Below are 25,078 nucleotides of genomic sequence, written 5' to 3' on the forward strand. Positions count from 1 at the left end.
CTGTTTCATCCCATTTTAGGGCCTGATTTATAATGAATGAACAGGAACGTCTCTTTCTTCCCTTTCACTCACCTCCATCTCTTGGGGATTTACTCCTCGGGGGAGCCTTTCCATTGGCTGGGACCCACATTGATTGCTCCCTCGACCAGCTCCTATGGCCCACATATGGCGACCATCATAGTTGAGCTCTTGCCCATTCACAAATATGTCACACACTCCCATGATGCTTGACACTCCAGGTAGATCAACTGTTCTGCTCTGAGCTGAACAGAGATCGCTACTCTGCATGCCTGCTCTGTTACTTTTTCCAGCTCATCCTTTGCCCTGCAGTCTGCCTGTTAACTTTGCTCAAAAAGCATCACCCCATCTTTGCTGGATAGTGTTTCTGCTGCTGTCAGCACCCGACATGCCACAGTTGTGTCACATTGCAAAAGGCTGTGCTTCGACATGTCCAGGGAGCATTTTCCCCACCAGTGAGTGCATCATGTGTTTATCTTAAGATGGGTGGGTTTAATTTTTCAGGGCTTTGGAGTCTGAGGTTTACAAAAGGAAAACAAATTGATGAGTCTTAACCAAGGTGAAGAAAAAGGCCGTTCTTTCTCACTCCTTGGATGGTGCATACACTAGCCTACTCTTATTTTCTCTGCATTCCTATAGCACATGATGTGAGCGAGGGTGAAAATGGGCAGTTTGAAAATGACCCAAACAGTCCTCACACATAGGCATAGACATTTATAGACAGGACAATCATCACATCATTGTCAGGGCTGTAAAATACTGGCAGCAGATTAAATGCTCATCGATAAGGAACTAACTAAATAAAATATAGCACAATCATATGAAATATTAGGCAACAGTTAAAAAGAATGAGATGCATGGGCTGACAGAACAATCTCTAAGACATTTTAAGTGGAAACACTATGGCCCAGAAGGGTGTATAAATTTTTCTCCTTCATTTAAAGGGGAAAGTAAAATACATGCCAACATGTACATTTAGACACATAAAGTCTCAGACCACTCAAGAATCTAGCTGTTGCCTGCAGAGAGTTGAACTCCGGGTTGGGAGTAGCAACAAAAAGCAACAACAGAGATGCAAAATGAAACAAAAGTTTATTTTCTGCAATACCTTCCGTAAATTACAAAGGCAAAACGCTAAACTACAGCATATAACGTTTCAATATTTAACCAGAGTACTTGTAATAAATATGCATCCTGAAACAAGATAAAAGGCTACGCTTCGTCAAGCATCCTACAAATTTCTCAAGTTTTACACTCTGCAGCATTTCTGTGCGGGAGCAGGAGGGGGTGGTCTTGTGTTTTCTTAAGTGCTGTGACAAATAGTCCTTTCACATTTCTTTGCAGCATTTTCAAAATTGCTTAACTATAAACAACTTATGAAAAGTAACACCAAGCTTGAAAGCCATTTGTGCTTTGCTGTCATTGGTCGTCACCCAATACAGCCAAGCTCCCTCTGAGCCCAGGCAGCCCTGTGGTGCTCGGGCCCTGTCAGAGCAGGCCTGCACTTTTAATTATATACTTTGCAGATTTCTGCATTCTGTTTACATCCCTTGGGAAGATCGATGCTGTAAGGAAAGTTGCAAGCAAGTCAGAAACATTTTTAACCTGAAAGTAAAGTGAACAGAAATATTTCCCCCCAAGACCTTTGCTATGCACTATAATGTTTACCATTTCAGGATTTTCAGTTTCAAAGTTGAAAAACTGACAGTAACAGTTCTTCTAGAGATAACTGATGGGCACTGGTAGAGCTGGGCATTCAAAATTATTCATTGGGTAAAAAGAGTATTAACTATGTTAAGAAATGTGCTTATGGTTCTAGGAACATTGGCAGAAATTCTAGGGGGACTGGCAGCTCATAATGGGTTTGGGAATACTTAACTACCTTTTGCTATAGCTGAAAACGTTGAGGAAAAAGTCCTATTCTTAAAAAGTCTTAAGCACGGTTACCTAAAAAATATCTTGTTAATATAGTCTAATGTGAATTTCACTTACTTAAGGGGTTTAGATATGAAAACATCTTTAAGAGCCAATAAAAATATTATAGAGAAAAAACACTTTTAAAAAATTGAGGTTAAGTACTATGAGGCATTTCTTTTGGCTGTAAACATGCAGTTTACTGTCCCTTGTTGAAACACGTATGTGTGGATTTCCTGAGCTTCGCGGATAACGGCAGAAGGCAAGTTTGCATAGAGAATTTGCAATATGTCGACAATTTACTTGAAAACTTTTAAGGGCAGTTTGCTTTTGTTTTTAAGCTTCATATTTTAATTAATGGTGCACATCAAGCTAAAATTGATGAGCCAGTGATGAGCTATATAAGGCAGACGGGGGGAAAGAAGGAATTAGATTTTTCAAATCCACAGGATATCATGAGAAGGGTCTTAGGTGTGCACCGCATAACTAGCGCTGTACTGATTTGGTTAGAAGTCCAATCATGTTTGCGGATTGGAAACGAGAGGCGAAAAGAGCTCTCCTGTGCTGATCAGCACAGCCTGGGCGTAGGAACCGAGGCAGCACTGACTGACTCCGCAGAGGTGTCCCCGTATCACTCAGCGACGACGAAGCCACATAGCTGGTCAGGTACCGAGGAGGGTGCCCGCTCACCAGCACCAGGGCCAGGCTCCTGGGCACGGCTGATCCCAGCTCTGGGGCCAGAAGCGCTGACGGCGCCTTTCACCTCTGCTGTTTTCAAGTCTCTAAACAGTTCTGAGGCGCACAGTCTTCTCCTGGGACCATTCCTCAGAAAGAAGCCTCTGGAAGGGAAGGAGCTAGGCTAGGTCACGGTGCATATCACGGAGAACAATGGCAGTGGTCGCCAACAACTCGGGTCTAACACAAAGATGGGCGAGGGGCAGCGTCCTGCCAAGGAACCCACGCTACTTCTTCTGGGACTGGTTTTTACACATGGTAAGGATCTGCTTCAGGACCTTCTGCACATCTTCATCCATCTGGCCCTAGGACATTCAAACAAGAGACATTCGTCAGCATCTAAGCTAAGTCCTGGCACTGTCTCCCGAGGGAATGAGATGGCCGGCTGGGATGAAGCTCCCGGCCCCCGATCTTCCAAAGGAATGTTGGCCCCGGCAGTTCCCACGTTTCTCTAAGGAACTGGGCCAGGGAGGGCCCGGATTTTCTGCCCCTAGAGGAGGCTGAGGCTACCAGAGCCCAGCAAAGGGTTTCTGGGGTCTCAGCTGCAAATATGAGCCCAGCTATCAAACCACCAACAGTCCCAGGGTGACAGTGCTAATGGCTCTGAAAATCCGAGCTAGCCTAGGGAATAAAGACTGGGCTCCCGATTCTGATAGGTGAGGGGTGGAGGTGGGAAAGCAGCGGGGACCGCAGCTTCCACCACTTCTCCCCAAATGACGAATCCACTCCCAATAAACAGGCTGGGGCTCCTGACACAAAACCCGAAGCAAAGCGCAAGGCATTTTAAAGCTTTCCAAGTCGAGGATTCTCCTCAAATTCTCATTTGTTCTATGAGTTTCATGATGGGACTTTGGGCAACATCGACTGCAGTAGGTCTTTAGGATACCCAGATACTTCCAGGGCGTCACCATACCTGCACAGCATACAGAAGGTGCATCCTGTAGACAGATATGACCTCCTGGTGCTGTTTCTTGCATTCCTGGAAAGACACAATTTGCCTGTGTTACAGAGCTTTTAAAAAACAAAACTAAAAACTATTAGAAAGCTGCGGTCAAATGCTCCCCAAGTGACCCCCTTCATCAAAAGCTCACATAGGAAGCTTTTAAAATTGTTGTGAGCTCACTGGCTTGTGTCTATCTGAATACTTGTCAGCATTCTTAGGAGGAAAAGTTATCTACCTATTTCCTATCTTGGTATGTCAACTCTAGAAGAAAATTCACATAAAAAGTAGTTACTATAATCCCAAATTTGTTGCATACACACACACACACACTCTCTCTCTCTCTCTCTCTATGCAAATACACAGATACATTCACACAAGGAAATATATCAAATGCAAAAAGTGACTGTCTCTGGGTGGTTGAATTATGAGCAATTTATTCTGAGGAACTTTTTCAGTTTTCTGTCCTTTCCAACTTTTCTACATTGACCAAATATTTATTAATTAAATTTGAAAATCTATTCCTTTAAAGGGAGTTACTGGTCACCTGCTCTATAGCCTGTGCCATACGCCCCTGGGAAGCTCATCTGTTTAGCTGTCGGGCACCCAGGGGGTGAACAGAGCAGTGGCACCCGTCTCAGTGATGCCTCAGCCCAGCTGCTCCTGCTTCTGAGTGTCCCGGTTGAGCTCTTACCCCAGCTCCTCTCAGTGCCTATTTCAAGGATTGTAACTTAGCTCTTAACTTTTCTAACAAGAGGCCTGTCGCCTCCGTCCCATCAGCCGGAATATGAGGCATCCTTCCTACTCCAGACAACACTGAAAACTTCGAAGTCCACGCCCTGAGAAGGTGCGCTCGGAACCTCTTTCTGTGTTGCTCCCTGTTACCTCCGCTCAACCATTTATAACCACCTTCTGGCCACTGATTCCTCTGCATCCCAGCTTCTGTCACCAATGGGCTGACTGCAATATCCACAGGGATGAGCCACCTAACGCCTTGGCCTCTCAGCTGCTCAACTTCAGCTTCAGCAACCTGCTTCTCCTCCCAGCCGCTCACTCTCAGGGTCATGGCCCTGCCTCTGCCACTGCCTCTGAAGTCTCACCGACGGCATCCCTCCCTCTGACCAGCATCTCCTGTCTTTCTAGCAAACCTACCTTAGGCTTGCCCGGCCTCCTGCTGGGACTCTTCAGCCCCGTCCTGTATCTCGCTACGTACTCACTTCTCCAGCAGGCAGCCTACTGCAGTGCAGACCTGTCCCACCGTGCCACTGGAACTGTTCTCGCCAAGGTTACCAAGGGCCACCTAAATGCCACATCTCAGTCCTTGCTGCCTCCTACTCATCCCTTCAGACTCAGCACAAACATCACCTCCTGCAGGAAGCCTTCTGAGACTCACCCAGACTGGGTAAGCACACATTTCCTTGGCCCACAGCATGCTGGGTGTCTCTATCAATGAATGCTTACTAGATCAAGAACATGGAAAGCCGTTATATTACGCAGAAATTCTGTGAGGCCGGGGACTGTGTCTTACTCATTTTTATATCATCAGCACCTTGGACAATACTGACACATAACTCATTAAAGCATGTTGAGTAATTGTAAGAAGGACTGTATAAAGCATTAGTACTTTATCTGCAAGTCTGTGACAACCACTTTATCAGGAAAATGACCTGCAGAACACAGTAGGGAGCATCTTCTCCCCTGATTATTCCTGCACTGCTGGAGCTGGGAACCCAAAACAGCTGGTTTTAGGCTTGGTGGCCAGCCAGAGTCAGGACTGCAGAAACCCACACTCACCAGTATCACACCTGTACTGAAGAAATCGTAAGATCCACGTCCTGTCTGTAAACGGAAGCTAAAGATGGCCTAGGACAATCTAACCCTTGACTTCGTGTGGAAAATACATACCGTTGTCAACTCAAACCTTAACTGATATTGCGGTAACTAAATAACGGCCCTCCAAAGATGTCCACACCCTAACCCCCAGAACCTGTGAATGTTACCTGTATGGCAAAGGGACCTTACAGGTGTAACTAAGGATTGTGAGATGGAGAAAGATTATCATGATTATCTGGGTGCGCCTTAAATGTAATCACAGGGTCCTTAAAAGAGACAGCAAGGTCAAAGGTGGAAGCAGCAGATGGGAAGACAGAACCATAGTCTGGAGAGATGTGCTTTGAAGATGGAGGGAGGGGCCACAAGCCAAGGAATTCGCGTGACCTCTGAGAGCTAGAAAAGACAAGGAAATGGATCTTCCCTAGAGTCCTTGGGGAACCAGCCCTGCTGACATCTTGACTTTGGTCTAGCAAGACTGATGGTCTCTAGAATTTTAATAAATTCACATTGTTTTAAACCAAGTTTGAGCTGCTCTGTTGCAACAGTCGGAGGAAACTTTTACAGATATGAGAGGAGTTTCCGGGTAAAAGAGGGCAGGCGCCAAGAAACAGCTTCAGCTCTGTAGATATGCAACTACCAGAGACCCTGGCCCCTGGCGAGAAAATGTTCTTGCCTCTGTCAGATGTTCGCGACTGTTGCAGAAAAATGAAGAAGTGAACGGATGACCCAGAAGCCTACTCCACTGTCCTGCCTAGTCCTCAGAGACACACCCAGCCCAGCTCAAGGCAGGTAATGACTAGAAACCCGACTAGTTTCTTCTTCTGCCCTCACCAGAGGTCCCCAGTGAGTTGCTCCCTGAAGCACACACTCCGTTAGGCTGGGACTCCGTTCACCCCCGCCTGCCCCACCAGCAGAGCCCTCCACCCCACGCCAGCCACGGCGCAAACCCACTCACCGCCAGCTGGGCCTGGAGCTGCTTGACCTGCTGCTGCAGCCCGTCCAGCTGCTGGCTCTGCCTCTTGGAGGAGCTGGCTGAGTAGGACAGCTGGGAGAGGCTGTTCAGGGCCTCCTTCAACTTGGCGACTTCCTTCGACATCTCGTTTATCTAGTGAGAAAGGAAAACTGTTATCAATAGGCAAGAACACACCTGCAGAAGCAAAATTCCAGGTATTCCTAGGCCCTGAATACAGCCTCAGTTCCTTTTTTACATTTTAAAGAAAATCCATAAAATGAAACATGACAAAATCAGACAAACCAACAAAACCTTCTAAGGCATTGTATTCAAATAAGGGGCCCAGGTTAAATACTGTGTTTTGATGCATAAAGGTAACAAAAGCTATGACATTGACCTCCCGCCTTTTTCCTAAACAGAAACAGGATTTTAGACACTATTTGCTGACATGGGAGAGCAGGAATAAGCTCTAGAAACCCCGATATCTCTGGACATCTTGCTTTAAAGTAAAAACAACTCCCCATTCCACCTCCCAATTCCCTGCCCCCTGGCTTTGGAAGCTCTTCAAAGTGTTCATTATAATAAAGGAATAAATGATCTATGGCACTCAGCACACATCTGACCCAGGGACTGAGGTGCAGAGCAGATTTGGGCACAGAACCATCCTCCACTCCCCCCTTCTTCATGCCACACCCAGCCCCTCTCTAATCACCTGCACCCCACATTCCTCTCCCTCCCATACACCTTTAAAAATGAGGAGCAGGAAAGGCAATTTTCATACTGGCTCGGGAAAGCCCACGGAGCTTAGGGAAACAGGATTGAGTCTGGAAGTATTTGGGTTCCCAGGACAGAGGAATCTGTCTGGATTCCAAGAGTTCAAGATCGGTCACAAACGCTTTGCAGTTTGTGGGTTTACTTCTGATCCCTGACACTTGGCAGAGCTTCTGTAAAATCATTTTTCAAGAAAAAAATATGCACCACATATGTGAAAATGCTTTGGGGTGGGGAAGTTTCTCTCCCGAATAACCGTCTAACCTACTGTTCTAGCGTGGCTCCGGGGAGCCCCTGAGCACTCACGGCAGGTGCGCTAAGCCGGGGGTCTGGGGGCTCACTAGCTGGCAACCCAGCAGCAGCAGAGTCCACCAACCTTCTTGTCTTTGTCTTCCTCCAGTTTCGAAGAGCTCTCGGAATCTCTCTTCATTTCCGCCAGCTCTTCCTGAGCACGCTGGAACTTCTGCAGCAGCTCACTGACTTCTTGCTCTTTGGCCTTCAGGAGAGCCTGACCCGTTTCCTTCTCCCGTTTCGCCTGGGAGACCTCGCTCCTAATCTGGGCGAGCTCGGAATGGGCCTTCTCCTTCTCCCTCACGGAATCCTTTAACTTCGACGTCAACGCGCTCACCTCGCTTCCCAAGGACGACTGGAGCTCTTCATAGGCAGACCTGGGCACCATGGCCTCGGTCATCGCGGCCCTCTCCTCCACGAGCTGCCGCTCCAGCCTGGCCACCTCCGCCTCCTTGCCGGCCAGCTGCTCCCTGAGACCGCTGAGCTTCCCTTCCATCTCTTTCGCGGCCGTCCTCAGCGTGGTGATCACCTGCAAATGCTCTGTGATGGACACGGAGTTCTCTTTCTGGGCATCGACCAGTTGTTTGAGCTGAGTCAGCTCAGTCAACACTTTCGAGTACTGAGACTTCATTTCGGACAGCGCCTCCTCTGCCTTGGCCCTGGAAACGTTGGTCCCCTGCATCAGCTTCTCATGCTCTGCTCTATGGATGTACTCAGCTGTGACGTCTTCTAGAGATTTCCTCTTCCTGTAATCCTCCAGCTCGGCCTGGGCTTCCTTGTACAGCTGGGACAGCTCACTCACCTGCTTGTTGAGCTCATCGATCATCCTGTTCATGGCCTCTTTCATGTCCCCAGCGTCATCGCCGGCCTCCTGTGTCACCTGACTTTTTAGAGTATCTTTTAATTTCAAGATTTCCTCCTGGGCCTCTTGGTATTTCTCTAACAAAAATGCTTTCTCCTTACTCATACTCTCAATAACAGAGCAATAGGAGCTTTTCATTTCCTCGTACTCTTCCGCAGGTGGCTGAATTGCCACGCCTTTCTCCCTCTCTACGAGTTTTTCCTCTAACTCTTTCACTTTCTCTTTATTTCTTTCACTTTCTTCCAGTGCGCTCTGGAGGTCCTGCTTCAGCGCACGGATCTCCTCCTCGGTGACCCTCAGCTCCCGGAGGTGCGAGTAAGTATCCACGCTCTCGGGAGACACGAGGCCCAGCTTCATCTGCTTCTGCACGCTCAGGACTTCTTTCATCGCCTCCTCGTACTTGCTCTGAGTTTCTTTAAGTTTCTGGCTGAGGTCAGAGCCGTTCTCGGAAATCTCAGCATTGTTTAAGCACACGGATTCTGGCCTCCTGGACTGGAGCTCAGCCTGGAGCTGTTTCCTCTCTGCCTCGGAGCTCTCCAATCTCTTCTGCAAGTCTTGTAAAATCTCCTGCAGTTGCTGAATTCTCACATCGCTGTCGATAGTGGATTTACTCAAGGAATGGGTAAAGGCAGGTGGAGAGGATCTGGAGTCTGGAGTAGAGGTTTCACTAGGTTTCCCCAGAGATGGGGCCAAGTCAGTGTGAGTGGAATGGTAAGAGTCAAAACTCAGGTCAGCTTCTGCCTCCTTGGGTGTTTTGGCCTGAAAAAAAAAAAGGCAAGGATGAAATGGCACCAAAGGTGTGGTTAGTTGAACGAGCAACCAGAATGAGAGAACAAACCCCAAACCTACATATGGGAGGGCGGTGCGACCGTTTTTGCAAGAGTACTCTTGGTCTGAGACCCGAGAGTCGGATTAACAACGGTAGCCTGTTCTGTGCTCACTCGAGCAGGTTTTAGTGCCACTTTACAAATGGTACATTTGTTTTGGCTGTAAAGACCTGCCTCAAATTTTTCCTCTATTTCCCATATTATTCTAGTTGTGAAGAGGAGCAATGAATGGGCTTGTACAGCTGTTTCTTATCAATTTCTGAAATTTACTAAACAATCAATTTTACTAAATGGTAATCATATATCTATACACACATATATAATTTGTCATATTTTATATCATACTATGTATATAACTATTATTATTATTTTTAAATATTTCTTTATTGATTTCAGAGAGGAAAGGCGAGGGAGAGAGAGAGATAGAAACATCAATGATGAGTCATTGATCGAGCCCACAACCCGGGCATGTGCCCTGACCGGGAATTGAACCCCGATCACCTGGATCCTAGGTCAATGCTCAACCGCTAAGCCACGCCCGGCCGGGCACTATGTATATAATTATATAGAATTTACCAATTCAGAAACTTACAGAAATAGGACTAATGAATAACTCTCTCAAGAAAAAAATAACCTGAAACTATAAAATGCTGAAGGCTAACTATATTAAAAAAGAAAAAAAACTGATGTACAGTTTAAAATAAAATATCATCTAACTAACCCTGAAAAACCCAGTATCTTGACCCTACAGAATAGTCTGGGGTAGCAATCTATTTACCTACCTGTAATTTATCCTGTAATTCCTTATTGTGTAAGGTAAGAGATGCAACTTTTGCTTGTAACAGGACAAGAATATCTGGTTGGTCAGCTTCAGAACTGATATCCAATAAGCTATCAGCACCTTAGAAAAGAGAAAAGCAATTTAAACTGATATTTAAAAATTAAACTGTTATTTTTCTGACTTCGAACAAACTCCCTTTCTGCCCAATCCAGTTCTTTCTAGTCCCAACTATGAATGAGAGCCCCCATCAGCTGGATAAATGTACAATTCTCAGTACTGGGGTTTTCCTCCTGGATTCCCAGCATAATACTAGATGCCTGGATGCATTGAAGCTCCTCTGAAAACTGATGGATTGGATCAGACCTTTTCCATTCACTTGATTAAGTATAGCTCCATTGCTTTTGTTCCACCCATGCCTAATGAGCCCCATTTCTGTGAATCCTTTTAGAGATAGGTCTGGAAGCTGGTTCATTCCTTAACCCCACCACCATTACACAAGCTAAAACTGTATCACATGCTTTGAAACTCTGCAAATCTCTCTTCTCTCTCTCCCCTCACCCTAGTAAAAATGAAGCCTGCACGCCAGTCAGACTAACCTCCCTAAAACATGGCTCGATAGGGTCATTCCTTTGGCTCAAGTGCTTTAATTGCTCTCCCTCCAGAAATTAATCTCCAGATCCCTTTATCTACATTGAGGTCTCTCTGCTCTGGCCCCAATCTGCTGCTTCAGGTTTCTGACTCACGACTTCCTTCTCCAGTGCCCCGTATTCCTCTGGTTTCAGGTTCCCACCGTGTCCTCTATTCTCAACTCAAGGCTGCTGCTTTCCTTCTTCACCTGCGCAGCTGCCCTCGCAACATCCCTTGGGTTAGGTAACTCTTAGGCATCCTTCAAGACCCACGTCAAACTCTGCCTTCCCCATAAACCGTTTGCTGAGCACCGCAGCAGGATACGCTCTTCCCTAAATCCACAGGACATACTGTGGGTAAACCACAACTTTCAGACGTCCCACTGACTATCGCAGTGAAACAGCATCTAAAGCAAGGCTACTCCAAGTGCTCACCGATGGACACAGAAAAGTTGCTCCAGAATGTAATTCAGTGTACTGCTTCCTTCATCCAGAACCTCTTCTTATGAAAAAAAATGTCAGCTGGACAAAGCAGCATGCTTAGTGATATCGCTGGACGGTTGTCTGGTGCACACGCCTTATATTTATTGTAGACCAGCAACAGTTTACAGGCTGATTGATTAGCACTGATTTAAATTTTTTCCTGTTGTTTTTAATTTTCTCACAGCCATTGAAAGCAAAGATGAAAGCTTTACTCTTACTTAATATGAAAGGATGCAAAATGACATTTCTTCATAGATCCGCTTACTTCTGATGCCTAGTGCCTAAGCTGCAGCTTTATGACGTGAAGTCATATGAGCATGGAATGAACCAGGGCACTGGGAGCAGGACTGTAACTCTAAGGAAGAGGAATCATTTCTAAGATACAATGGATGAGTTTTAAAGTGTCCAATGTAACAACTGCTCAGTCATATTAACACTGATCTCTGCCAGGAATAAAAAAGTTTAATATTTCTAAATTCTGTGCTTTAAAGGCTCCAAACATATGAAATGCTTAGACTAAGAAACTGAACACTGGAGCGAAAAAGGACCTTTGAAATAATCTACTCCATATTTTAAACTGATTCTAAAGGTACTATACTACATTCTCAGAGGGCAAACCCACAGGATGGACTCAATGCCATGAATGAAACCCCGTCTTGATGAAGGCAGTATGATTGTGTGTGATTTCATTAACACACTGTCTTTGCGTGTGTCTACTGAAAACCCCACATAGCAAAGTTAGGTTGTGGCAGCCATGGGGGCGCTGGGCTGGCTCTCCCTCCAGAAAACAAGCTGCTGCTCACCTTCGAGGAAAGCTGCTGGCTGACAGCTTACAGCCTACATCATCTCAGGATAATGTTTTTAAAATGCATAAAATAGAATAGACAAGCTACAATAATTTAACAACTTATTTTGTAACAGAACAAATAACAAGACCTGGCAGCAGGTCTAATAACTGCCACAATTTCTAGCAGTGATATCGTAAGTTCCATTTCAAGCTAGCTGTAATAACAGCAAGGAGAGGACATTGTCTGTGAATTCTCTTGGTGCCAAAGTCCACTTATACCACTTGGGATATTGCCTATATTCTTAATTGAAGAAAGTGCTAACATTTAGTTTGGAACCAATGAAAACAGAGATATGTTTTTTCACATCCAGGCTCTGAGACGCCTTAAAATCCAGGTGAAGGCCCCTGAGGTACAGCGGATATCAGCCGTGTGGCACTGGCAACTCTGGGTGGCACACCGGGGTCCTCCGCTCTCCCTACAGAGGAGCCCCACTTGGCCTCTGCTCTCATTAAGGGGATACGGAAGAGAGACCAGTCAAAGGACAGAAACAGACGCCTTCCAGCTTACCTGCAGTACTGTCACTCAGCCTGTCCTTGTTTTCCCGGATGGAGCTGATCTCGGCCTGCGAGAATGCAAAGACGATTTACAAGGATATTCCTGAATGAATCTTCCACGAAAGAATCAACAAGTTTTACCTCCTTGGTCTTATCTTACTAAAAGAACAGTTAGACCATCTCAAGGAAAGAAGATGTTTTAAAATATAAGTGAAAAGAAGTGATAATTATCTTAAGGTATAATCTAAAACATTAGAAGCTCCAGAGGGTACATTCTCAAAACATTTTTCAGAAATTTCATTTAGTAAGTATAATACAAGTATCTTTTAAGATGATAATAACATTAAGATCCTAAAACTTGGGACGGCAATACTACTTTCATAATGAAGTCAAATAGAATTTTTACCTATCAAGGTGATATACTGATTAAAATATAAGAAATACATGAGAAGTACATTTTAGCCTTACCACTTTATAAATTAACTGCTATTAATATATTATTATTAATTCTTCTAAGAGAAATGATAGTAAAGACCTGTCAGAGAAGATAAAGGTAATTTTATAAGGAAATAAAATGTTTTGGATTGACAATTAATTGGTCTTGGATTGACAATCAATCACCTCAAGATTTTCTTTAAACCTTTGTCCCTGAATATGTTAATATACTGCAAAAATTCTTCTCCCTTCAAAGTCAGAGTTACATATAACTTGAAAGTCAGATAAATATGTAAGTAGCAGGTTTTGTTTTAGTGTCATTTTGAAACAAAGTCCAGTGGCTGGCCAGAAATGACCACGTTTCATCTAGATGAGCCACAGCCACGAGAAGAGAATTTCTGAGCAAAGGAACTTTTATAAAGGCCAAAATGCTATAAATGAAGTGGCTTATTTTGGCAAGTTCTTATCGTTACAGAATGTTGTCTTTTCACTTTAAAAAATACATGCTTATTTTTATTTTTCAACTATATTAACGTACAATACAGTGCATCCACTTCAAGTTTATAATTTAAGGAGTTCTGACAGATAGACACCCATGGAACCACTACTATAATCAAGATAAAGAATATTTCCATTACATCTAAAAGCTTCCTCATGCCCCATCACAGCCAGCCCCTGCCCATCCCATTCCCAGGCAGCCACTACTCTTTTTGCATTTTTCTAGATTTCCTATAAATGGCATGTCACAGGGTATGAATTTCTTCCTGTCTGGCCTCTTTCATTCAGCGTGATGACTTTCAGACTCACCTATAATGCTGTTTGGCCAGCACTACATTCTTTGTTATGGCTGAGTAATATCCCATCATACGGATACATCTCACTGCCTTTATCCATTCACTTCTTGAAGGACATTTGGACTGTTTCCAGTTTGGGGATATTTAAATAAAGCCGCTATAAACATCTGTGTATAAGATTTTTTTGAGACATATTTTGATTTCTCTTCGGGAAACATCGACCCATGGGTGGCTAGATCCTAAGTTGAATTGTTAAAATAACTGTCTCAAACAGTTTTCCAAAGTAGTTGTACCCTTTGACATTTCCACCAAGAGTATTCGAATTCTAATTCTGCCTCATCGTCACCAACAATTGGTATTTTTAGTATCTTTAAAAACTTTAGCCATTTAACTGGTGTCACTTTTTATCTTTTTCAAAGGTCTTTATACACTATTTCTGAAAATAACAATTTGTGCTGTTTATTATTCTTTGAAACGCATTGCCTTCTTGGAGCCACAAGCACATCAGAAGATAAGAGAGTACTAGCTGTAGGAGTGTAACTTCCTCACCTTGCCTTGTATAGGTACTCAGCTGAAGAGTTTATTAGTAAAATCTAGTTCAGTGAGGGAAATGACAGGCTGATAAACCTTCTTCAGATCAATGTGCATCCAAGTTAAAAGAAAATTTATCTTTAGTAACTCTTAGATGAGGGACATAAAAATACAATTATACCACTGAAATTTCATTTTAACAATAATAAACTTTACTTTCTTCCCAAGTACAATTTCTTAGTGATTATTAGGTAAGCAGAAATTAAATTGAACTATCCCCCCATTCCTTAAAATACTATCCAGCCACAAATCTGCAGAACTAGGTGAAATAAAACCTAGTGGATTTTTTAAATTTTCTAAAATAAAAATACATATTGTCATAGTCAGGAAAAAGTTTAATTAAAAATATACAATTACTTCTCTCATCAGAGAACAACAAAACTTTTCATTTGATTGGCATTATATCAACTCAATTTAGTAAGAAGACTGGTTATCAGGTAAGTTTCATCTTTGTTCCATTTTATTAAATGAAGAAATTAATTATTAGCTAATGAATGTAACTTATTCATCCTATTCTTTTTGTATGGGGCCCATGCCAGGAAAATCATCAAGGGTGCTTCCTGATGACAAGTTTGGAAACCAGTCAATGAGAAGTATATTGTTTTGCTCAGTGTTGTATAACTTAAACCAAGTCTATTACGTATCGTACGATTCAACAGCAAAATTGAACACAGAAAGGAATTACCTTGAAGGGTGGTTCAGCAAAAAATGCTGATTCCTTTCCCGAAATGGGTGTCGAAGTTATTGATCTTGGGGAAGACACATCACTCAGCTAAAAAGGGAAAATGAAAACCACTGATGAAGAGTGAGTCCTCGAAGTCTTTTCTCCTCCAGTGCCAAAGAACTGAACCAACGCAAACAAATCTAACAGCGATGGCCCTTGGCTTCAGTTATCGTGGGGGTAACATATTTCCAATGTAATTCAGATACCTCGAATACTTTCTGAAAGTTTGCAGAATATAACTAAGGAACTTTACTCCTATATTTACGAGAATCAATTTTAAAAATCTATAAAACTTCTATCACAGGTTGAGAATATTTTTCATGAATATGCTAACATAGTTAAAATTACTTATCAGATGGTATATTCCTCTCGACTCTTTGAATATGGATTATTCTTTTTATGGCCTATGATTCTTTTCATAACAAACCAAAGCCTGTTTTTATGGCCATTTCACAGATATCTGTGCTTCCTCCTCTGTGCAGTAGTCACTATAACCTGGAATGAAAGCTGCTTATAAGTCGACCTTAAAGGTAATTAGAAAGACAAATATATTTTAACAGTGTTTTAAGGAACCAACTAAAATTCATTTTGTACTAACTGCCTCACAAGCTACCCATTCTCCTGCCTGCCTTTTACAAGAGCTATTAATATGAGTGTCCAGCCTGGCCGGCATGGCTCAGTGGTTGAGCGTCAACCCATGAACCAGAAGGGCACGGTTCGATTCCTGATCAGGCACATGCCCGGGTTGCAGGCTCAATCCCCAGTCGGGGGCGTGCAGGAGGCAGCTGATCAATGACTCTCTCATCATTGATGTTTCCATCCCTCTCTCCCTCTCCCTTCCTCTCTCTGAAATCAATAAAAACATATTAAATATATATATATATTTATGAGGGTCCAAAGGAACTAAGTTTGTTAACTTAAGAAAAAAGTCTCTGCCATAAAGATTTTGAGAAATTTCCTCAAGGCTTAAAAAAAAGATACAGTTCAATTATTCCATTTTGAAATAAATAAGAAGCAACCTTATTTCCATTCCAATCATCAAAATCCTTCATACTACAATTTGTAAAAAAAACTTCAAACGTGCATTCAAGGCTCAATTCTAAAACATTTCTTTTTGGCCTACACACAAATGACAAACTGATGACTTTGCTGTGGTGCGTTCACGGTGGGTTTGCTTTGTTTTTACCTGGGCAGGACTGATAGGAGGTGGTGGAGCTTTGCGTTTTTTTGGAGTTCCACTTCTTTCTGAGCTTATTTTAGACACTTGATCATGCTGAAAGTTGTCACAGTCCAAAGAACGGAGGAGGGTTAGTCAGGTTAGTAAAGTCTGAGCAAATAGCTTCATCAAACAAGGAGAAAAACTCCCACAGTTCATGCATCTCTTACTCTATCAAGATCTGGAATCTGCTACCAACATAAAAATAAGTGATGTGCATGCTCAAAGTTTTCTCCCAGCAGCCCAGGGCTTAATAGCAAGAAAATAAAAAACACAAGACAATATCAGATTAAGTTGGTGTGGAAAACTGGGAAAGGAGGGTGAGGAGCTGTCTGCCACAATTTAGAACCCAGAATCTGTTCACAGTCTGGCTTTCATCTTAATCAACACAGTGGTATTTTCCCCACTCTGCATTATTTCCATTCCGTTCCCTAAAGAATGTAAATATAGGGAAAGGGAGAACCTCATCTCTAAAGGTTATTGATAAATATGTAACACAGTTAGTATATAATACATTCAGTACTGAGTTTTGTATTTATAATTTTTTCAAAAACTCTGGTGTATAAATAAACAGCCAAAGATACATCTCCTTAATAATAAAGTAAGCAACAGTGACTGTGTTTTTAAAAAAAAAAAAACAACAAAAAAAACGGCAAATTTCTCAATTTCTGTGTAATACTAATGACATTTTTAAATAGCCCCAATTAAAAGGAAAAGCTAAATCTCTTATCTGTATTAAATATCTAACATTGCCATGGATGTAGATCTATAATCCATGTGATGTTGCAAGTATTTAAAATAATTGTTATTCATTCTCAGTTTAAACTGCATCAAACATTTTCACAACAATAGGATTTATTAGTACATTCCAGAAAAAGAAAAATATATAAGTAGCAGGTTTAAAGTTACAAGCTTTGGAAATAGGGTAAACCGTTTAGGAAATATTTACCACCTTATAATGATGAATCATTTATTCTAAAGATATTTCACTCCTTAAGTATTTCCAACATAGTCTTTATGACTTTTCTAGGCCCACAGAGTGGCCTAATCAGAACATTTTTCAAATTCTCACAAGCAAAGATGAAAAAAAAAAATCCCCTCCCCCCAAAGATAAATACCTGCTTTGGTTTTGTTGGTGTCTTTAAATCTACAGAGGAAAGTGGGAAAAAAGAGAAAAGAACCATAAAGAACCATAATAACTCATATCCACTTTGGGAGGGGGGGGTGCGCACTCAATATACACAATACTTAACACTTCATTTTTCTTCAAGAATATGTTGAAAAGAATAATAAAGTATATCATATTGCACAAATTCCCTTATCCTTTGGGGAAAATGGACTGGATAAACTTAAAACAACACTGGCTATCTCCTTTCACATACCAGCATCCTGAGAGATTTTTGATAACAGAAGGCTTTGAATTCCTGCATTTTCTGAGAGTTTGGAATAATGCAAGGCATTGTGTCCAAGGGAATCTACAAGGGTTAGGTCTGCGCCCTTTTTAATTAAGGCTTCCACGACGTTAGAGCTGCCGACCTCACAAGCCACCATCAGCGCAGTTCTAAAGGAAAAAGAAGACATAAATTAGTGCTAATCAGAACTTATTCCTGGGGAACCATTTCACTTGCCTTACCAACAGGGAAAGGGAGGTTAAGTGCTGTTAAAACTGTGCTACGCTCCGTCTTCTAGGGAATTCAAAGTGGAATGCTATCAAGATGAAATTAGGTAGGTGTTTTTTTTGAAAACCTCAGATTAATTCAACACATGAAGCCACATTAGGTCTAATAACATAGATACAATCTTCTAATCTAAATATGATGGAATTTAATGTGACTGGCACAAATCTTGTTGTTTTTTTCCCCCCTCAAGCATTTCCAATTACCTATACATTGCTAGGATTATTTTCTAAAAAGAAACCAGTATGTTTACTTTTATTTAATTTTGCCTGAAAAGTCATAAGAAATGGCCTATTCACTTTAGTATTTCATAATCTCCTAGCACAGACTCAATGATGTTCCCAGAGATCTGAGGGAAAACATTTTTTAAAGTCGAAACAGATTCTTGATTATTAAAAAAGGCAGGAAATTAAAAGTAAAGTTAAAACCACTTCCTAACAAATGATCTCAAATGCAGCTATGATGTTCTGAAAGACTCTCAAAATGCGGGTGTCCCTGAAATCACACGGTGTCTCGTTCCGCGGTACCTTCCATTTCTGTCCCTGGAATTTACATCCGCTCCATGATCCAGAAGAAAGCGACAGACCTCGCCGTGGCCATTCTGCACCGCAAGCAGCAGCGGAATGTTCCCATCCTAGGAGACAAATTCGGATTAAGATTTTTAATACCGATACCAACGCGGGAATTGCAAAGGTCCTTGTTCTTTCTCCATTACTCCTGACTGGTCCTGTGGCTCTTCTATTGGAGCCGGGTAATAGCCTGTGCTCCAATGGGGCTGCCATTACGTCTTAACACATCTTGGCATCTTAATTCCTTCTTATGGAATTCCTCTGCTGGCTTTTCCTCAGGTGCCTCAGCCTCTCGAGTCGCCCGTTCCCCGGGCCATCGCTCGGTCCAGTGACGACAGGAGAGAGTGGAACGCAAAGTATGTAAAGGCCCCGGGCACGGACAGGTTCCAGGTTTACTGAGATGGCTCCGGAGAAAGGAGGGGCTGCTTCACAAGGCAGCAGGGGTCCCACAGTCCTCTGAGCAGTCTCTCCGAGTGAACTGCTCGAGGCCCACCGTGCCTCGACTGTCCTCTTGGAAGGCACACTCTTCCATGATCGTACTAGGTATCAAAACAATATAAATGAAGAGTTTGCCCATTACTGACACATGATAAGGAGACGGATGGAGGGAATGATCTTTTTAATAAGCTACAATATGGCAACCGGCAATTCCTTGGGGGAAAAAAGAAAATTAGATCCCCAACTCATACGTATACATTAAGATTTTAAACAGGACGATGTAAAACAAATGAAAAAATACCAGAAGAATGTACAGGTAACTAGCTCCATAATCCTAGGGTGAAGGGGGCCCGATTCAAATGACTCAAACTGTAAAAAATAGGAGCTTCTGTTCTGCCCTCTCCTCGAACACACCCGGCAAATGGGGTCGACAGCAGTGTTGAAGGTGGAAGTATTCAAAGGGGCAAAGGAAAAGATAAGGTCAATATCGTCGAGTATTTTAACACGGGGATTTGTTATAGTACAATTGCTGCTTAAGGATCAAGTTTCCTTTTAAAGTAGAATTTCAGATACATCTCTAAAAAATGATCTCTAAGAAGTTATAATACTTTCTGCTTATAGAATACCGAAATTCAGGCAGCGTGAAGTTATTTACAGATTCCATATGCTCACTCCACAGTATCTCCATGAGGTGTAAGTGTGCATATCAATTCCCACGCAACTGTAGGAAACTGAACCCCGTAAGCAGGAGCAACAGGCATGTGAATTTATTCTCCAAATAGCTCAGAGAGGTTAAAATAGGCTGGAAGTGGTCTCCACAGCTGGGAAACCCTAGCCAGCAGCACCCCAGGTGATACACGGGGTGCCAAAAGAAAAGACTAAAACTTCTACTTAGACTTATTTACTTTTAAATATCAAGAAACTGTGTCTTACTAATATTTAAGTTGATGGTAGATCACATATATAGCCCTAGATACAAATATACTTACATGGGAAGGTTAGGCAGCAAAATGTTTTATTTAGCCCTGGCTAGTGTGGCTCAGTTCGCTGGAGCGTCATCCTGAGCACCAAAGGTCACGGGTCCTACTCCCGGTCAGGGCACGTACCCAGGCTGCGGGCTGGATCTGGCCGGCTGCATGCGGGAGGCGGCCAACTGATGTTTCTCTCTCCCTCTCCCTTCCCCTCTCTCTCAAATCAATTTTTAAAAATGTTTTATTTATGATTCAGGGACCAATAGGGATAATACTTACATCCATTTTACAGATGAGGAGTTAGGTTGAAAAGCCATAGAATTTGCCAAATCCTTAGTTCTCTAAAGCCTCAGTGGCCCTCAAAAGTAGCCCACAGTGCTCCAGAAGGCAGCGCCCACCTCCACCACGGTACTCACCAAATCCTTGAGGTTCACGGGGCTCTTATGCTCGCAAAGAACCTGCACCGCTGGAAGGCAGCCTTGTGCCGCTGGGGAAAGGAAAACACAAACACCACAGCCGATCACAAAGCCACTCTCCCCACCTGGGCACCACACACCCCTAGGAAGAAGCTGGGGTTCTACCCAGTTTTCGCCCATTCACTCTGGCTGCATGGAAGAGAAATGGCCCCAGGAAGGTCAAGTACGAGGTGTTGTCAATTACGGTTTCATTTCAGGGTCACCAGCCCTAAAGCCAGGGACTGCCAGTTGCATGGAGGCAAACACTGGATTTAGCTTTTCAGCAACTAGCCCTAAAAGATACTTGTAAATCCACGCATCCCAGAGTTCAGTGTGATAGGGTGTGTGATAGATTGTAAAACAAAATGTTGATAAATCGCTTGATGTTCTTAACGAGCACCAAAACAAAAAAATCTGTATCACACGTTACTTGAAGTCTACAAATGCTTATGAATACCTCTTAGTTTAAACAAGAACCTTAAATTAATTAAAATATAACCAAGACAATTTTTACTTGTTATTTGGCAGGCAATGGATGAATTCTAGATTTATTCCTTGGTAACTCTACATGCTTTGCAAACTGAAAAAAGCGGGAATGTCTAGGAATGAAGAGAGAAAACAGCAACAGGAGTGATATAAAATGGTAAATTTAATGGCCTGAATCAGGAAAATGAAGAGTTAGTGGCAGAAGACAAACAAGAGAATGGAAGTTACCTGCATAATGTAATGCTGTTTTCCCGGAGCTGTCAATACTTTCGGCTGGGCATTTAGACTAGAAGACAAAAATAAACAAATGCATATAATAAAGTTTAGTTCTACTCAGCTCATCCTTTTCCTACAAAGTATGATGGGACTTACTGGAAAGAATATAAACATGAGTGAGCCCCACTGTCATGCTCCAGGAACCTATAATTTCTTATGGGGAGGGAGACTCATCTCCAAGTAATCATGACACAGGACAGGCAAAATGTCACCCTATTGCTGCTTCAGCCATCCCCTCCCGTCTCTTACCTCAACACCATATTCCTACCGGATCATCCCTACCAGCTAACCAACACGCTCTCAAATTTCTCATCTTGATATTACCATCCCCTGTCCCCCTACACACACTCATTTCCTGCCCTAATTTTCTGTCCCCTTTTACAGAACCTGCTTTTTCTTAGACTTGCCCACACATAGTCCACGATGCCTCACCTGCCATTCATTCCTGAACCCGCAGCCAGCTGTTTTCCCTCAAGACTCAACAGAAATGTCCTAGTCAAAGTCACCAACGGTTCCTGGAGTTTCCCATGACAATGAACATTTCTGTCCTGCTCTGACCAAACTCTCGCCTGTAGTCCCCTCCCTCTTCTCCAGCACATCTCGGGCCCGTCCAATCCTGGTTTTCCTCCCGCAGCTCTGGCTACGCCTCCTTCAGCCCGACACAAAACCTTGGGTTCTCCAGTGCTCTCTCTCAGCATTCTCCCTCGGTAACCTCATCTGCATCCAAAATCTAATCACTCCCAAATGCATATCTGAACAACAACAACAGCAATATTGTGTACTGGCTGTTATGTGCCAGGCACTGTTCAAAGAATTGTTTTCAGGCTTCTAACAACCCTCGTTGGACGCTATCATTTAGTCCCATTTTCAGACGAGGAAACTGAGGTACAAAAATGTTAATAATTTGTTCGGGTCACAGTAAGCAGCAGAGCCAGGATTTGAACCTAGACAGGCTGTGCTGGGTCCTGTGTCCACAGAGAGGTCATCTCTGAGCGTCAGGCTTGAAAGCCCACTGCCTAGTTCCCATTTCTGTCCTGATGTCTCACAGGCACCTCGAGCCTGGCACAGCCACATCTTCTGGTTCCTTCCTCCTCTCCCCAGCCTGATCCGCCAACACTTCTCATCTGTCAACAGTGTCACATGAATCTAGTCAATGAGCCAGAAACCACTCAGTCATCTCCAGCTTCTCCTCCTCCTTCCACGACGTCCTGTCAATTCTGCTCCTAAAACATACCCCAGTTCTGCTGTCTTGTGTTTCTCCATGATGACCTAGAGTTAACCTGCTCATCTGGGCAGATGAAATAGCCTCCCTCCTGGCAGGTCTCAACAATTCTGAGTTTTCCCCACTTTGTTCTACTCTCTGTACAATTAGAGTGACCTTTTAAAACTGTGAGTGTCACTCTTAACTTAAAAGCTCTTCAGTTATACAGTCTGCACATCATGACATACAAGGCCCGTTCCCTGTACCTTTATTTCTCCTCACATGCTTTGCCCCACGCCCACTCAAGGGCTTTCTTTCCTCTTGGACAAGTGCCTTTCCTTCCTTACGCCTTTCATGTACTTGCTGTTATATCTGCTTGGAATGCCTTACCCTTGGCACTTTGATTGTTCAATTCTCAGCTTAATTATCACCTCCTCCAGGACGCTTTCCCTGAACACCACCCCTCACTCCTCTCTCAAGTACCCTGTTAGTTTCTTTTTAGTACTTTGCAATTTGTAACATGTATTTGTGTACTTGTTTACCAGACTGTAAGCTCCATCAGGACAGGGGATGTTCATAAGTATTAATATACTCAATGCTTAATACAGGGCACGGTGCCCGGGAACACCTGTTAGAAGAAAGAGCGGAGGGAATAGGGGGCTATTGGGGGAGGGAGAGAGTTAATTTGAATTTGAAGGCTTTCACAAGGCTCTACTTATACTTCGCTGCCTTGGGGAAGTAGCCACTGGAGAGGGCAAGTAGCTCCAGCAGACAGATGGTAAGAGCCAAGGTCTAAATGCCCAGAGAGAGTAGTAAATACAGAGGGTGTAGGGATGAGGGTTAGCAGGGGATAACAAGGGTCACATCACAAAGGGCATGGGTTGCCAAGACGGGAGGTGAAGAACTGACGAGAGAGGTGCAGGACCCAAGGGAGGCAACCCATTAGGCGGAGATCAAAGCCTCAGGTTTTCACTGCTATCCAGAAACAGCTTCCAGACAATTTGTAAGTTCGGGGAGGCAAGAACAGGCAACATTAGAGCAAAATATCTGTCTGCCCTTCTATGGTGAGAAGAATGAAGATCAGGTTACAACTTAGCATGCTGTGGCCTAATTTTAGAACAGCACAAGGAACTGTTTAAAGGCTTCAAAGATTCCAGAGAAAAACCAAGCCCTTTGCATAACCATATATAAGATTACATTAGAGGCTAGAATATCTGGTCCTTGCCCATGAGGATTCCCGGCTTGTCAAGTTCATTCTTCCTTAAAACCAGAGCCAGATGCGAAGTCTGGATAGCCAGGCCAGGATGGGAGTGGCGATGCGAAACACGTAAGTTTTAGAAACTGAGATAAGCCCCAAGCGCGTGGAGGCAGGGCATTTACTTGGGCCAGTCAATGATTTTCATTTATCCAAAGAGCCCTTCCCAGAGAAGGCAGACAGGAAAGGTTCTGCTTTCACTGTTTTCAGGGAGAAGCCTCATCCTGACAATAATAAGCACCCCAGATGTTGATCTGTTTTCCTTGACTTTTGCGTCGGTCCTGTGAAGGTTAGGCATTCCGGGCCCTGGTGGCAGCTGGCATCGCGTAATGCAAGACACGTTTCTGCATGCGAACAGCAGAGCCAAGTAACAGCACAACGCGGGGTCCCAGACAGCGCTCTCAAGGCTGAGACGGCAGCTCCGGAGAACCGACAGCACCCCAAACGTGGCGCCGACTGCTCTACACTGTTCCTGAAAACAGCCAGCTTGCACTGTGCCTGGCAACAGCTGGATGTTTCGGGAAGGGCCGCTATTGGGATTTCATTCAATATTCACCTTTAAAGATCTACAGAAGTTGTCACCCTAAGTGATCATGACAAGCTTCCTGGAGAAGTTGTCGAACCAGGGTGTTAGTTTAAAATTATAAAGAAGGGTAAAACCAAGAAGTTAAAACCTAAGAACTAAAAGCTCGTCAAGTTACATACAAGGAAATCATGGTTGGAATTTTGCTTTGCAATAACTGTATTCTACTAATGATCGGAAGAGAGGGGACTAGGACAGTGGAGAGCCTGTACTGTGAGGATCTCCAACCGTGTGGAGGAAAGTGTTTTTAACTGACTATTTAAAGGGCACAGTCCTTCAGAAAAGAATAAGAGGAGCTGAAGAAAGGAAAGAAAAAGACTGGCTTCCAGGAAGACACTCCGGATTCCCTAGCAGTGCAATTGCTATGGAAATAATCCTCTCTCAGCTGTCATTTCAATAGTAAGCTTCTGAGGGAACCCAGGTTCTGGGATAGAGTTTAAAGGAGACAGAGAGTGAGCAGGAGGGGGGTGGAGAGGGAGAGGGAGAGAGAGAGAGAGAATTTGTTCTTTCACAGATAAGGTTACTTAGAAATTTTGAAAGCAACATGGTTATCATTTTAAGCTGTTGCCAGTTTTTACCTGAAGGAGCTTCTTGATGTACTCATGGTGGCTGTTCTTGGCTGCGAGGTGCAAAGCACTGTGTCCTAAAGAGATTTAAGAAAAAAGAAAAAAAAATGAGGGGGGAAACCTCATTTAAAATCTCTTATCTCTGTAATGAAGACAACTATGAGGAAATAAATTGCTCTCCAACAAAGACGGGATTGTTGTTAAGAGTCAGGCCTCAATTTCTTATCTCTAAAGTTCAGTGTGACACAAGTGGGGAGAGCACAGAGCATCCTGCCCACTGGGTAATATTCAGGCTCCGACGGCTGTTCTCTTGGGTGCAGTTAAGCTCAGGGCTGGAGCTGGCGGTGGACTCACTACAGGCCGCTCAGAAGCTCCGCTTCCAGCTGTCAATGTATCAGTGCACACGCCAAAGGCCCCGTGTCCAGTCACACCAGGCTGTGGGTGCCACAGGCGTGGGGACCCAATAA

General features: G+C 43.5%; 1 protein-coding gene across 6 annotated transcripts in view; it reads right to left on the reverse strand.

Moving 5' to 3' along the window:
• Positions 1 to 1,091: 1,091 nt before the first annotated feature.
• RAI14 (retinoic acid induced 14) overlaps positions 1,092 to 25,078 on the reverse strand; it is a 124,938-nt gene continuing 100,951 nt past the window's right edge. For 5 of the 6 annotated variants that reach the window (XM_087815310.1, XM_016224431.2, XM_016224440.2 and 2 more), the window contains 14 exons: positions 24,624 to 24,688; positions 20,959 to 21,016; positions 20,206 to 20,276; positions 18,339 to 18,445; positions 17,518 to 17,696; positions 17,254 to 17,282; positions 16,106 to 16,192; positions 14,881 to 14,967; positions 12,389 to 12,443; positions 9,926 to 10,044; positions 7,540 to 9,075; positions 6,396 to 6,545; positions 3,581 to 3,646; positions 1,092 to 2,972 (listed from right to left, as the gene is read on the reverse strand). In XM_087815310.1, the coding sequence (XP_087671436.1) occupies positions 2,895 to 2,972; positions 3,581 to 3,646; positions 6,396 to 6,545; positions 7,540 to 9,075; positions 9,926 to 10,044; positions 12,389 to 12,443; positions 14,881 to 14,967; positions 16,106 to 16,192; positions 17,254 to 17,282; positions 17,518 to 17,696; positions 18,339 to 18,445; positions 20,206 to 20,276; positions 20,959 to 21,016; positions 24,624 to 24,688 (2,687 nt within the window). In that variant the 3' untranslated portion in view covers positions 1,092 to 2,894. The remainder of the gene's footprint in view (positions 2,973 to 3,580; positions 3,647 to 6,395; positions 6,546 to 7,539; positions 9,076 to 9,925; positions 10,045 to 12,388; positions 12,444 to 14,880; positions 14,968 to 16,105; positions 16,193 to 17,253; positions 17,283 to 17,517; positions 17,697 to 18,338; positions 18,446 to 20,205; positions 20,277 to 20,958; positions 21,017 to 24,623; positions 24,689 to 25,078) is intronic. The other variant, XM_087815312.1, reaches the window with a different exon arrangement.

This window comes from Miniopterus natalensis, chromosome 3 (genome assembly GCF_054644295.1).
Source record: "Miniopterus natalensis isolate mMinNat1 chromosome 3, mMinNat1.hap1, whole genome shotgun sequence".
Lineage (NCBI taxonomy): Eukaryota > Metazoa > Chordata > Mammalia > Chiroptera > Miniopteridae > Miniopterus > Miniopterus natalensis.